This window comes from Anarrhichthys ocellatus, unplaced genomic scaffold (assembly GCF_004355925.1).
Source record: "Anarrhichthys ocellatus isolate YVR2014 unplaced genomic scaffold, GSC_Weel_1.0 scaffold5, whole genome shotgun sequence".
Lineage (NCBI taxonomy): Eukaryota > Metazoa > Chordata > Actinopteri > Perciformes > Anarhichadidae > Anarrhichthys > Anarrhichthys ocellatus.
In genome coordinates, this window is record NW_022280035.1 from 1801805 (window position 1) to 1814660 (window position 12856).

Sequence of the window (12856 nt, forward strand, 5' to 3'; positions counted from 1 at the left end):
ATCTCAGAACACATATATACTGTACGTACTGCACATCTCAGAACACAAAGAGCTTCTGTCAGTCAGATACAACTTACCGTCACGTGAACATACAGGATTCTTGTAAAACAGTGAAGCTGTGACCCTGTAGGTCTCAAGTGGATCCGTGTTCATAGATACACACTATATGAGATTACAGTCACTATTCATTATCAGTAGTATTACTGCATTGGTGCATTTTAACTGCTCTAAATCTGTTTCCTTTAATTCTGAAAATCTACTGAGAAATGTTTAATTAATTTACAGTATTTGTCATCAATCATGGCTGGTAACACTTTACTTTAAGTCCCCCTGTTCAGCATTTATAAGCAATTTAAAAACATTAAATACATGTTTATAACACAATATAATGTAGTTGTGAAGCAGCTTTAAGGACATTTTAAGTGTTAGTTGATGTAAAGTTTTCACAAACAATCATTATAAGTTCTCATATTAAAACATTTCTTACATTATTGTAATACAACCCTCACCTATTGTTGTCCACCGAGTTATAGTTGTCAGTAAATACATCTCAGGAGATGTAGTTAACAATCAGAACATCAACAGAGCCTCCGGCTCCCCGTCGCCATGTTGAGAGCCATGTAGAGGCAATCGAAAAGCTCCCAATGTTTTGCTCCTTGAATAAATAAGTACACAACTACATTAAAGTGTGTTATAAACCATTCATTATGTATTTAAATACTGCTTATCAATGCTGAAAATGAAAGTAAAGTGTTACTGATTCTTCGTTTAAAGGTTTTGTGTGATATGAGATGAGAGTCAGTAACACCAGCATAACTGTTTCCATTCCATAAGCTTTCCATCAAGGTGTCTCTTGATAACACCGTTCAGTCTTTGCCTGTGTTAACCTTTAATTAATGTGATTAATATTCGTCATCAGATAGAGTTGGTGTTATGTCATTCATCCCTGATTAATAAAGTCATAATCCCCGAGGTAGGACAAGTTATAAATCCAAGGTGGCCTGTGATAGAAATGAGATTACAGTCGCAATGAAAATATATTTAACGACACTGTTCTTTGTTTTAAGTGTCTGTACCGTCAAGTTCTGCAGCCGAAGGAGCAGCAGCCGCTACGAAAATAGCTCTAAAGTAGAAATAGACTCAAGACATGAATGCATTATGAACAAGTCTTTCACTTTTATTCATTTGATGAAATATACTACAGTCATATGATCTTTGCCAACCAAATTTAAGTAAAACATAAACAGGATGAGTCATTTGCAAAGTGCGTTTTATTTTACGTTGCCTTGATTACATGCCTCTACATTCAAAAATAAGCCAGTATCATATAGGATCCAACTGTAAAAGATAAACTTTTTTAAATCTTTTTATCCCTTTCCTCTCAGAAAAAAAAACGAAAAAAAAACAACTCATATTTTTACGTTGGATATTCTGTACATACAGGAACAACTCTGTAATGGGCTGACATTTCCTGCAACTGTCTTTAGGTTGAACCAACACGCTTGTAAAAGTACAAAAAGTTATTTCTGTAGACGTTAGCCGTCAGTCGGGGGGGCAGAAGTCTTCTTCTCTGGATTGGTGGATCGGCGAGCCGGTGTCGGACGGCCTCTTTTACGCAGGAGACACGGAGCTGGTGGAGACGGAGGAGGCCTCGGTCTTCGTGGAGGACGCTCCCTCTTCCTCCTCAAAGGGATTCTTCCCGCAGCACAAGGTGGTGATCATGCAGTGGCGGAACTGCTTGTTCATGCAGATGTAGATCATCGGGTTGTAGATGGACGAACTCTTGGCAAAGAAGGCCGGGATGGTCATGAGGACCGGTCCGAACTCGGATCCCTGGTTACAGAAGATCCACCAGGCCACGCTGGCGTAGGGCACCCAACACACCAGGAAGGCGATGACCATGATCACCACCATGCGGCTGACCTCCCTCTCGGCCCTCTGGGTGGTCTCGGACTCCTGCTGGGCGGCAGCGGCCTCCTTGACGGCGCAGAGCAGGCGTCCGTAGCAGAAGAAAATGACAACCAGCGGGATGAGGAAGTGGCAGGTGAACATGTAGATAACGAAGGACTCGTTGTTGAAACCCTCCGCACGCGTGTAGTAGTCGATTCCGCATGAGCACTGCATGCCCTCGGGGATGTAACGAGACCAGCCGACGAGAGGGGGCACGGCGCAAGCCGAGGCCATGACCCAGGTGAAGGCCAGGCCCATGATAGCGTGATCCTCGCTGAAGCGGAAGTTGCTGATGGGCTTGCAGACGACCACCCACCTCTCGATAGCCAGAACGACCAGCGACCAGAGGGCGATCTCACCGCCCAGGGTTGCAAAGAATCCTTCCACGTTGCAGCCGAGGCGACCCAGCACGAAGTAGCCGTGCATGGAGGTGTACATCGTCGTGGTGAACCCTCCCAGCACCATGAAGAGGTTGGCCACCGCCAGGTTCAGCAGGATGTAGTTTAGAGGGGTCCGCAGCTTCTTGTGTTCGAGGGTGACGTACAGGGTGAGGAAGTTGACGGGGAAGCCTACGAGGATGAGCAGAAACATGTAGGCACCCAAGGCGGCGTAGGCCGCCGGGTTGACAAGGTAGTACTGAGGGTATTCATAAGGACTCCGGACAATGCCGGTGGTGTTCACCATAGGGATGTAGAAGTAAGGTCCCTCTGTGCCGTTCATGGTTGCAGCTGGCGGTTGCGATCAGCCTTGTCGGTTTGGTTTCTTCTGGCTGTTTCAGAGTGATGAAAGGGGGACCCTGCTACAAATGGACCCAGGTGGCCACGGTCCGGCTTTTAAAGGCACACCTTGGATTACCACTTTCCAAATCCGTCAGCACAAAGTGATTTAGGCCACGGTTAATATCTAATCCAGCCACCACTGCAAACATAACTGATCACTCATCAAGATATTAAGGTTACACCTGCTCATGTTCGGCCGTGGACACCTCATGTAAAATAATAATTCATCTTTTTGTGAGCACTAGATAATATAATATAGGTTTCTGTGCACAGAAGCATGTCTCCTCTTATCTGTGGTACTTTACTCCAACAACGTGCGGTTTTGTAGCCACTGATTTGCTCATTTACAGATGTGATTTTAACATTAGTGTCGATCTGTTTTAGCTGTTCAATGGACCCGTGACAAAGTAAAGATGCCCCAGAATAGAGCGAAGTAAAGGTGGTGAATTAATATAAATTAATCTCATGATTTGTAACCCCAAAATCTTAATCTAACACTGAATGTACTCTTCAATTTGATTGTTTTGTCTGAAAAACCTAAATGAATTAAATTGACGGTCATATAAAGTAGTAAAGTAGTAAATCTTCCAACTGCCATCAAATGTTTGCTGTTTTTGCTTGAAAAGTGATCAAGCAATTCATACATTTTTTTAAATAGTCACTGATTAATTTTCTGCCAATCAACTATCATTGCAGCTCTACTCTCAAGAACTCTTTATTTCATCAGGTTTTTATTTTTTAGATTTGTTATTTACAGTTTAAATCTTAGACCAAAGACACCCCAATCCTTGTTAAAGGCTGAAAAGTGAACATACATACATTCAAATCAGTATTGAAACACAGGCATTTTATTGTATATACTTTATATATACTGCATTTAGTTTATTTATAGATTTTAAAATAGCTTTCTGGCCAAGACAGCAGCCGATAACAGACCTTGAAAATGGGTCAAAATACATCCTGATGTATTAAAATGCAGCAACAGGTCACATTTTCTCGTACTGTTATGAAAGTGCAGCGTGAAGCAGTGGTGTTGCTGAGTGCCGAGCAATCTTAGCTGTTGGTAAAGAGCTCAGCACTTTCCTAATGGGTGTTGTATTAAAGAGATTTGGGGCTTATGTTACTCTCACTGGCCTGTAATGGATTTGATGTTGCAGAGGGTCACTCTCGCTCTGCAGGATGTTGCTGTCTTCAGATGAGTCGCTTTTCAACATGATGTTTATGAATTAATGTCATTCAACTGGGCTTCTATTATGGTGTCAATGTGTCAATGTCAATTTATGAATATTTACAATAGTAATTGTCAAATAAACCATGTGCTCTAATGCTTTGTAGATTAGCTTTATTAATTCACCCTGTATTAATAATCGGCACACTGGACACTTGAAGTGTTACAGATGTTTTCCTCTATAGAAACGTGAAACAGCCGCTGCTGTGTGTTTGGTGTTATTTTACTTCAGTAAAAACTTGTTTACTATTGTACTATTAACTATTGAGGTGTTTTAGTGGTTAGCAGTAGTGTGAGGTGGGCGTGTTGGAAGAACAAAGTTACTCTGCAAGTATTATATTATATTATATGTTAAACCCATGTATTATAGGCTTTTTTATTTTTACAATTTACTTGAGTTCCTGGCATTAAATCTCACATAGAGCTGCAATTTACCATTACATTCATAATTGATAATAATTTTTATCTAGAGCCCAAAGGCGACATCATCAAATAGCCTTTTTTCGGTCTAAAAGCACGCTGATAAAACGCCTGCTGTGAACTTGCTCTTTCCAGCTGAGTAAAAAGACTTCATCCCAAAAACTAAGCTGCTTTTTGGGATTAAATACATCCATCCATCCATCATCTACACCTGATTGCAGGGCTCCAGTAAAGGGACGTGTGTTGCTTTCTGAGTAAACTGTGCTCTCTGGTGGAGAACAACTAAGCATGTGAGACTATTAATAAAAACAGGTATGCCATACCTCCGTAATCTCAGGGATTGTTTTTGTACTTTTTGCTGAAATTTAGTTCAAAATTGCATTTATAGTGCTCTGATATCCGCCCCACCCCTAAAAAGCTAATTTAAATATATCAAAATATGTATTTACTATGGAAATAGAGCCTGAACATAATGAAGGTAATATATGATGGTATGATGGCACAGTTTAGGCAGATCACATTGATTAAGAATGAAGAAGAAACTGTTTTGATCACTTTTATACTTTTGGAAAAATATGAAAAATCTAATTGTATCTGTTTAACTCCATGGAGCTCAATTTTATATGATGTATCTCCTCTAATGTTTAAACTACTCACTCTGACATCCTCTAATTTGAGACACGTAAAGAGGCCTCGATTGGCTTGTTTGCAATCACGTGACTATTATGACGCGCGAAATTCAGAATCAGACCAGGAAGTGAAGAGCGCGCTAGCTAGCTAGCTGAAGCTACTTGTTTCTACTGTACTAGGTCAACCTTTCCCAGAGGTCTGGTGGTGAAACCACGTTAAAAACGTGTCTCGTGTCTAAACAACACGGAGACGTTGTCACAGCGCGTTGTAATTATGTGACTGGTTAAGTAATACTAAGTTAATACCAATTGAAGGCATATTTAACACAGACACAATGATGCTAGCTAGCTTAAAGTTGTATGTTGTAAGTTGTAAGTTGTATATATATATATATATATATATATATATCTGTCTGAAAGGAATACTGTTATTTGTCTCTTATTTAACAGACTCGTCTATTTGTGTATCAAAAGTGCTTTACCTTAATGTCAACGTCACAGAATTTAAACTCAAAATGAGGTCCCGAAGCTCTTAAACAAATCCGTCTGTCGGCTGTTTGTGTTGTTTACTTGTAATTGTTGCATTATTGTCAACATTGTCAGATTAACTCGGTGAAAAACTAAAATTCTCTGTAAATATGTAATTCCTTTTTCTTCCTGCTCTCTTTTATTAACACACACAGACTTTCAGAATCATGCTCACACGTTGGAGCAGTTCTGTTCTCCCTTGAAGCCGGTGTTAAAATGAGGGAGTCTGCATCCTGCACTGTGGAAAAGTGGTCGATGCCGTCGCATGTCAAAAAGGTATTCAAGTTCACTTCATTTACTTTTGTTTTAGCATGAGCAGTATGTAGGAGACAGGTGAGAAACACACACTTGAGAGTCCCGCAGTCCAATGTCCAAGAGCGAAGCGAGGATCAGAGACAGGCTTTACACAGAATGCACTGATGCAGAACTAACACAGTCGCAGGTCCAGGCAGTAGAAGAGCAGACCAAGAAGCAGAGCTCATTAACAGTTTGGTTTAAAGAGCAGGAAGGATAACCGCCTCTAAACTGAAGCAGGTCCCACAGACGAGTCTTTCACAGCCATCAAAGTCCTTGATCAAGTCCATATGCTACCCAGAGGCACACAGCAGCAGCTGCAAGGTGTTTATTAGGGGAAGTGAAGGGCTAGATGAGGACAACACAACTGTGAACATCTGCATTTCACCTATTATGACACACAGGTTAGGGCTGGCTAGTATATTAAAGCTTTGAGGTCCGGATGATGTGCACCAGAGTCATCCCTATAAATACTGACCCACATCACATTTTGTAAATCAGTTACTAATTATCGTAGTACAACGTTGTATTTTTTACTACTTATTTGGATGCGAATATGAAGGACTGCTGAGTGTGGACCACCATGTTTCTCCTTTGCAGACAGTGGACGTACGTGAGAGCCTCGCCTGGTGGAGGCACATGCACCTGTCATGTGACTAAGATTTGAGAGATAAAGGTAAATTATTCTTTTAGTATGTACATGTGCGACTCATAAATAACACACATGATTGTGACATGTGAGAAAAGGAATCATGTCAGTTGCGTGTTAAGACGGTTGCTTTTATATTTGTCACAGAGATATTCGGCCTCAATGGACGACATCTGGGGAGAAGACAAATGTTAAACACCTTCTCTGTGCTGAAGCTCTCGGGTAGGAAGTTTTATTTCTTGCTACAAACAGTTCACCAGTTATTCGTCCACACGCTGTTCAGGATTGTCAGATACAGGAAGAGATCAGGACCTGTTGCTAAGCTGCAAAGCCTCTCTGCTCTGGTACATCTGTGTTTTGCTGCCCTCTTCAGGAAGCCAAAATAAGTGCACTTGTACACAAATCCGAGGGGATATTAATTAATTTTAACCAGGTTTTCAGAGATGAATCTGAAACCCCTCTTTAGAATTTGATCCGGTTTCTCCTCAGCAACACCGTGGCTCTTCATTTCTATTGAAAACTTTCATTATTCCAAGTTGCTGTTTTAATCTTGATTGGATTTTTAAATGAACCGTCATTCCCTCTATCAGTACAGAAACAAACAGTACAAAAGTACTGCGCTTCAGTACAATCTTTAGGGACTTGTGCTATACTTTTAAGATGTAGTTTTTGTCCTTTTTCAGATTAGAATTTGAAATTTAAATATACTCAACATTGTTTCTAACACTGTTGAACACTTGACCAACTACAGTAAGTGTCCTATCAGTCACAGAATTACTACTGTACTTTCACCTTTAATAATGCACGTATATTTAGTGTACAATACTATGTACTTTTACTTAAGTCAACTTTGAATGTACGTCTTTTACATCGCTGTACTAAGGATCTAAATACCACTTCCATGACTGGAAATACATTCTTTCTTCTGAGTTATGTTGATGTTTTATTGTTTGCCTCGAACGTTGAATTACTAAACTACAAACTTACTTCAAACTTTCTCCATCTTCAAAGTAAAACCCTGGACTTGGCTTTCAAACCAACTTTTAGTTTGAGAGTATATAAGGAACGAAATGTGTTTCATCAGCAAATCAGTGGCGCTCTGATGGCGGCTACTCTTCAATACAAACGAGTCTACTAGCAGTGCAGCGAGGAAAAGCACAAGCAGCAAACAACAACAGGACTTTTAGCTTCACTGTTATGTTACTACACTTAATCTTCCTCTTACATTTTCGTTTGGTCATTCATGTGTTTCCTGCAATTGAGTTCAACGTGTCTCGGGACAGCTGGCATTCAAGTGTTCCCATCATCGGTTCTGAGGTCATCAATCCCGACTACATTTAGACACGGCAGTGACTTCACAGTAACCTTTCACACCACAAATAAAACTTGTTCCACAGCTTGGGTTCCTGACTTCCTGTCTTTTTGTGCATAACGGGGATGACTGTGGTTTTCAGAGGACAAACGTGTGGGCAGAGAGTGTGATGCTCTCTCACTCTGCCCACAGGAACTCTCTTGCTGAGTGACCGGTAGAGAAGAGGGAACACTGTGACCACGACATCGGCACATTCCACACCACCAGCTCCCACATACATTTCACACCGCGGGTTATACATCATCGGACCCAGAACAGCAAAGATGACATCGGCTGGTGTCGCGGATGTCAAGATTCCTTTTGAGTTTCACTGTCCGAACAGAGAAAACTCTGTCAAAGCTTAAAATAATCTTTGATGCCATTTGGTTTGGGACTGCAACTGAAAATGTATTTCTTTATTGATTAATATGTTGTAGAGATGCCAACATTAGTCACGTAATCTATAGTCGATCAAAGGTAAATGATGTCAACTATTTTGACCATGAAGTTATCGTTTTAGTAATATTTGAAGCAAAAGATGCGGACGTTCCCCGGGCCAAACGTCAGGGTTGATGCATTCCCTCTTCTTAAAAGACAGTCAACTTTAATGTATTTGGGTTTTGGACTGTTGGCTGAACAAGACAAGATAACTGAACATCCTCCGGGTCTGTGAGAAAGTCTAAAGGGGCAATTCTCACCATTTTCTGATGTCTCATAGACAAAATGATTGATCAAGGAATAATCGTCAATAATAAGAATACAGCGCTAATCTGTGGGTAAAAGTCTATAAAATAAAACCCCCATCACAACTCCCAAAGACCAAATTTCTTTTGCCAAAATTACAGTTTAAATATTTCTATGAAATGAGGCAAAGAAAACCAGCAATTCATCACAAAACAAATCCTAATTTAATGAGCTACAACCAGCAGCCGTGGCAGTTCTGCTAGATAAATTACTGAGATTAATGAGAGCGAGCTGAAATGTCAGAAACGGCACTGACGGGCGTAGACGATACTCAAAAGACACAATAGTATAGTAAACAAAAAGGTGTGTCGCTTACTAATTCCGTTCATACTGTTGCTCCCAACAATTAGGTCCGTTTGTGGAATTTACGGAGAATGATGTACAGAAGTTCTGTTGAGGTTTATAAAGGTGATTTATTTTGAGCAGGTGTTTGTGTGTGAGTGCGTGTGAGGGTTACTTATGTCTGAGTATGTTGAGGGGGATGAGTAAAGTGGATATGGTAGATGATTATTATTATATACATGTTGCTAACCCTACTAGAACACCCTGCACTTCAAAGCAGGAAACAGGACAGTGAACCAATCAAAGCGTCATAGAAGCAAAGCAGTCCACCGGATGTTACTGGAGCTGCACATGCTTCCTGGATGTTGGCCAGCAGTGGGAGCTGTTAGGCTTCACTGTAACCGTTCACATTCAGCATCACTGTTGGTTTTCTACAGCGGTCGACTGGAGCAATATTTGCATCTTGTTGCTGAATTAGTAGCACCGTTTGCAGGCCGGGCGGTATTTGAAGGTGCCAAGCTACATTATTCACACTGTTGGCGACGGCAGTGCTTCTCTCGGATGTCTTTTAGACCATCGCTGCTGTTACTGTGTGGAGGGGGGACTGTGTCAGCGCTCTCAGCAGGAAGCACTGTACGCAGATGGAGACCCTCCCGTCCTTTCAAAGTGCTGCTATTTGTCAGGAATAGCATCCGGGCCCCATTCAGTCACCTCTGAAGTACAGAGAAGATGAGGTCAGATGTTTTAGTCCCGGCTCTATTTGATGGAGACCAGCAGGAAATCAGATCACGCTGAATTAACACCATCCGCTCCACTCTCACCTGGAATCATCAGGGAGGGGGGGGGGTTTCCAAACAGGTTTCTGCATTTGTGCATAGCTATAAATCCCTGGTGTGCAGTCAAATCTGCAGCAGCGGAAATCTTCATGTAATAGACCTCTTCAAAGAGAGTGGAAGTGTATTTCTTTAAAAAATGTGTGTGTGGTGAGAAATTAAAAAAAAAAAAGAAAAGCCTCCTCGACAAGCTGATGAGGATCTTATAGTATTTACAGAAAGCAGCAAGTCACTCTCCTCTCTTTCCTTCTCTGGTTATCCACCGTTTAGCCTTTATGTTCCTCTCTGTCTCTTTATGGTCGTCTTTCAAGTTCTCACACACACACACACACACACACACACACACACACACACAACATTCTGTCTGTGGTGACGTTTCCGTGACTCCTTCTTACCATCCATTGTTCATGTTTGACAACTGCAAAGAAATTAGCCTTCTTTGGCATGATTCATCATCTTTCAATCGACTGGTTGCTAAGGCGATGAATCCACGGTGTACGGAGTGTGTGGAGAGCGGTGTTCTCCCTTTGACATACACACACACACACACACACACACAGACACACACATACTGACTATAGTGTGGACTAGACCCGTCAGGCTGAGCTGTGTTTCTACCTCTCCTAGATTGATGTTTGAGGGTTTAGAGAAAGAAGCCCCAGATGCTGGTGGTTTAACCTCTAACAGTGAGCACAAATGTCACCCTCATCAGCAAACACTTCCAGAAGCACACACACACACACACACACACACACACAACACCTCCTACGCTCTCATCTGCACACGATCGCACAACAACCGCTTCAAAGCCACACATATTCATCAGCCCTCTCCAAACTCCTTTTATCATATCTCAATATTCATATGCTAAGCAGCCACACAGATTTTTGGGGGGTTGTAAACTGGAGCGTGTCAGATAGTTGGGTAAACACCCGGGTCAGGCTCGAACGCAGCATGTTGGCTTTTGTCGCCACTGTTGAGTTTCGGTGCTCTGTTAAAGGGCCGCTGTCCATTTTCATTTGATGTGCACATGAAGCCAGGGAGCAGAATCGACTTAAATCCAGTATTCCTGATTCCTTAAATCCTGCCAGACTAGTCAATCAGCCAGGTTAACACAAAGCTACTGATTGGAGCTGACTGTTAAGTCCACACGCCCAAAACCTGAGACAACTTTGGCATCCAGATTCAAATATCCAGGTAAACATCTAAATATGTGACAAGTCCAACTCCCATCTGGTCTGTTCCTGCCAAACACAGCCATGGCAGCATCGAGGCCGACACAGATAACGATAGCTCAGATATCCAATGTAAAAATGTCACCATGAACACATGACGTGAACACATAAATTAAAAATAATTAAAAATAAATGACAACATTGGTTTAGTTCTCCAGGCAACCTTGGTAAAAATGTAAAAAATAAAATGTTTGGCCTTCTTTTGTCCACTGCATGATAAAACACATCCAGCAGACAGCAGTGATCTGGCAGAAACTGAAGTTTGTAGGTTCAGCTGTGTGTTTAAAAATGCTTCTAAGACCGACACAGCATCCCCGATCCTCTTTAACTCAGCGTCTTCCAACCATTTTAATCATCTCATTTTTACTATAATTAGAGTCTAATATTACAACAGATGCATTGGCCACCGCCATCAGCCACCGGTCTCTCACAGCTTCCAAAAGCAGGATGCACAAATATAGAGGGGCGTGTTTGTATTTAACTCCTTGTGTGCATTGCATGTTGTTTTACATGCAGATGTAAAAAAACAAAAGCAGTTGCTGTTCACTATTTAAAGAGAAAGTCCATCGACCTTTCTTTGATTACAAAGAGTTTAATGCCACGTTGTACAGAACATCGGTTCAGTTCCAGTAAGACGTCCTTCTCGATTCATGGACGCCAGTGAAGACAGTCGAGCCTCCCCGGTTGTATTTCTTGATGTCCGCTCGACAGAGGCAGCAGATATTGGGATTGTCACCGCCAAACATGCCAAAACGCTTAAAATGTAATGTCACGTAAAAACATCTTACATATCTTTAAACTTTAACTCTTATTACTACAAAGTTCTGCTGGCTAGTTTCACAACAGTCACGCTAGCCCACTGACCCATCAAGCTGCACGTTAATGATGACGTAGTTGTAGGCCAGCTAGAAGCTCTGACAAGTCAAAGAATACGCCCAACATGTCAAACTAAAGATCTGACTGTTTGAAGACTTTGACAATCAACAATATCGTCCCCATTCACTTAAACTTTACTGAGAGACAGCACAGGGGCAACATCTGATTGGATAAAAGCTCTGCTTAAAACAAGCTGCGCTGGAAGCAGAGCAACTGAGGAAGACAGTAGCTGTGCAATGAGAAAATGGGAAAAACATTTAGAATACATGTAGTGTACTGACGGCCCACCACTGTGAAAACTACATTAGTTTCACATGCAGCTTGAACCCTGCAGACACGTCACGCTACAGACAAGCTGATCTTATTCATCACTTCGGTGTATTGTGGCTTCCTGGTAGCACAAGGGTGGACAGCGACCTTATTTTCTCGTCACATCGTTTATTCATTCCGTATCCTCGCCAAGAGAAGCTCAGCTCAAAGCACGATGACGGCGGTTTGCGTTTCATTTCTAGACATCAAAGGTCAAAAGGAAATGGGGGCTTTGTAAAGTGAGGCGCATGAATAACATTTAAACAGCTGGAGTGTTTTGAAGCCGGCACACGCTCGTTTGTGCGGATGCATTGATATTCATCATATGTGTTTGTGTCCAACGTGAACAGAGCAGTAATCCATCGCGCCGCTCTTCTAGTCTGCAAGATTATACTCGGTGCAGAACTAAATTCTTATTCGCGCATGACGGTCGGAGCAACTCGTTTCCAATTTTCCACCACGGATTTTGTTTCGGTGAACCGGGCATGTTTGTGTGTGTTGTTCATAATGTGGCGTGAATATAGCGGAAAGTGGGGCGAAGATGAAAACTCAGACCGGGGATGTGCATCAGTGGAGCTGCCGCCCCAAATTTGTCAAGTGTGTCTCCAAATTAGAGGAAGTGAAGGGGGTAGATAAGAGTTTCAAACATGTCAGAGGAATTAAAACAATTTCCAATTAAGGCTTTCGTTTCCTTAATGAGAGGGAGGGACGAGTGCAGACTCGGAGACGGATCAGCAGATGATGGATCG

At 41.9% G+C, this 12856-nt stretch overlaps 1 protein-coding gene across 1 annotated transcript; it reads right to left on the bottom strand.

Moving 5' to 3' along the window:
- Positions 1-1152: 1152 nt before the first annotated feature.
- LOC116382017 (rhodopsin) lies at positions 1153-2743 on the bottom strand. The gene has a single exon (XM_031844665.1). The coding sequence runs from the start codon at positions 2668-2670 to the stop codon at positions 1612-1614; it is 1059 nt and encodes a 352-aa protein (XP_031700525.1). The 5' UTR covers positions 2671-2743; the 3' UTR covers positions 1153-1611.
- Positions 2744-12856: the final 10113 nt, after the last annotated feature.

Bases quoted from the DNA above. Each gene is read 5' to 3' on its own strand.
- LOC116382017 (XM_031844665.1), bottom strand. From the start codon at position 2,670: ATGAACGGCACAGAGGGACCTTACTTCTACATCCCTATGGTGAACACC.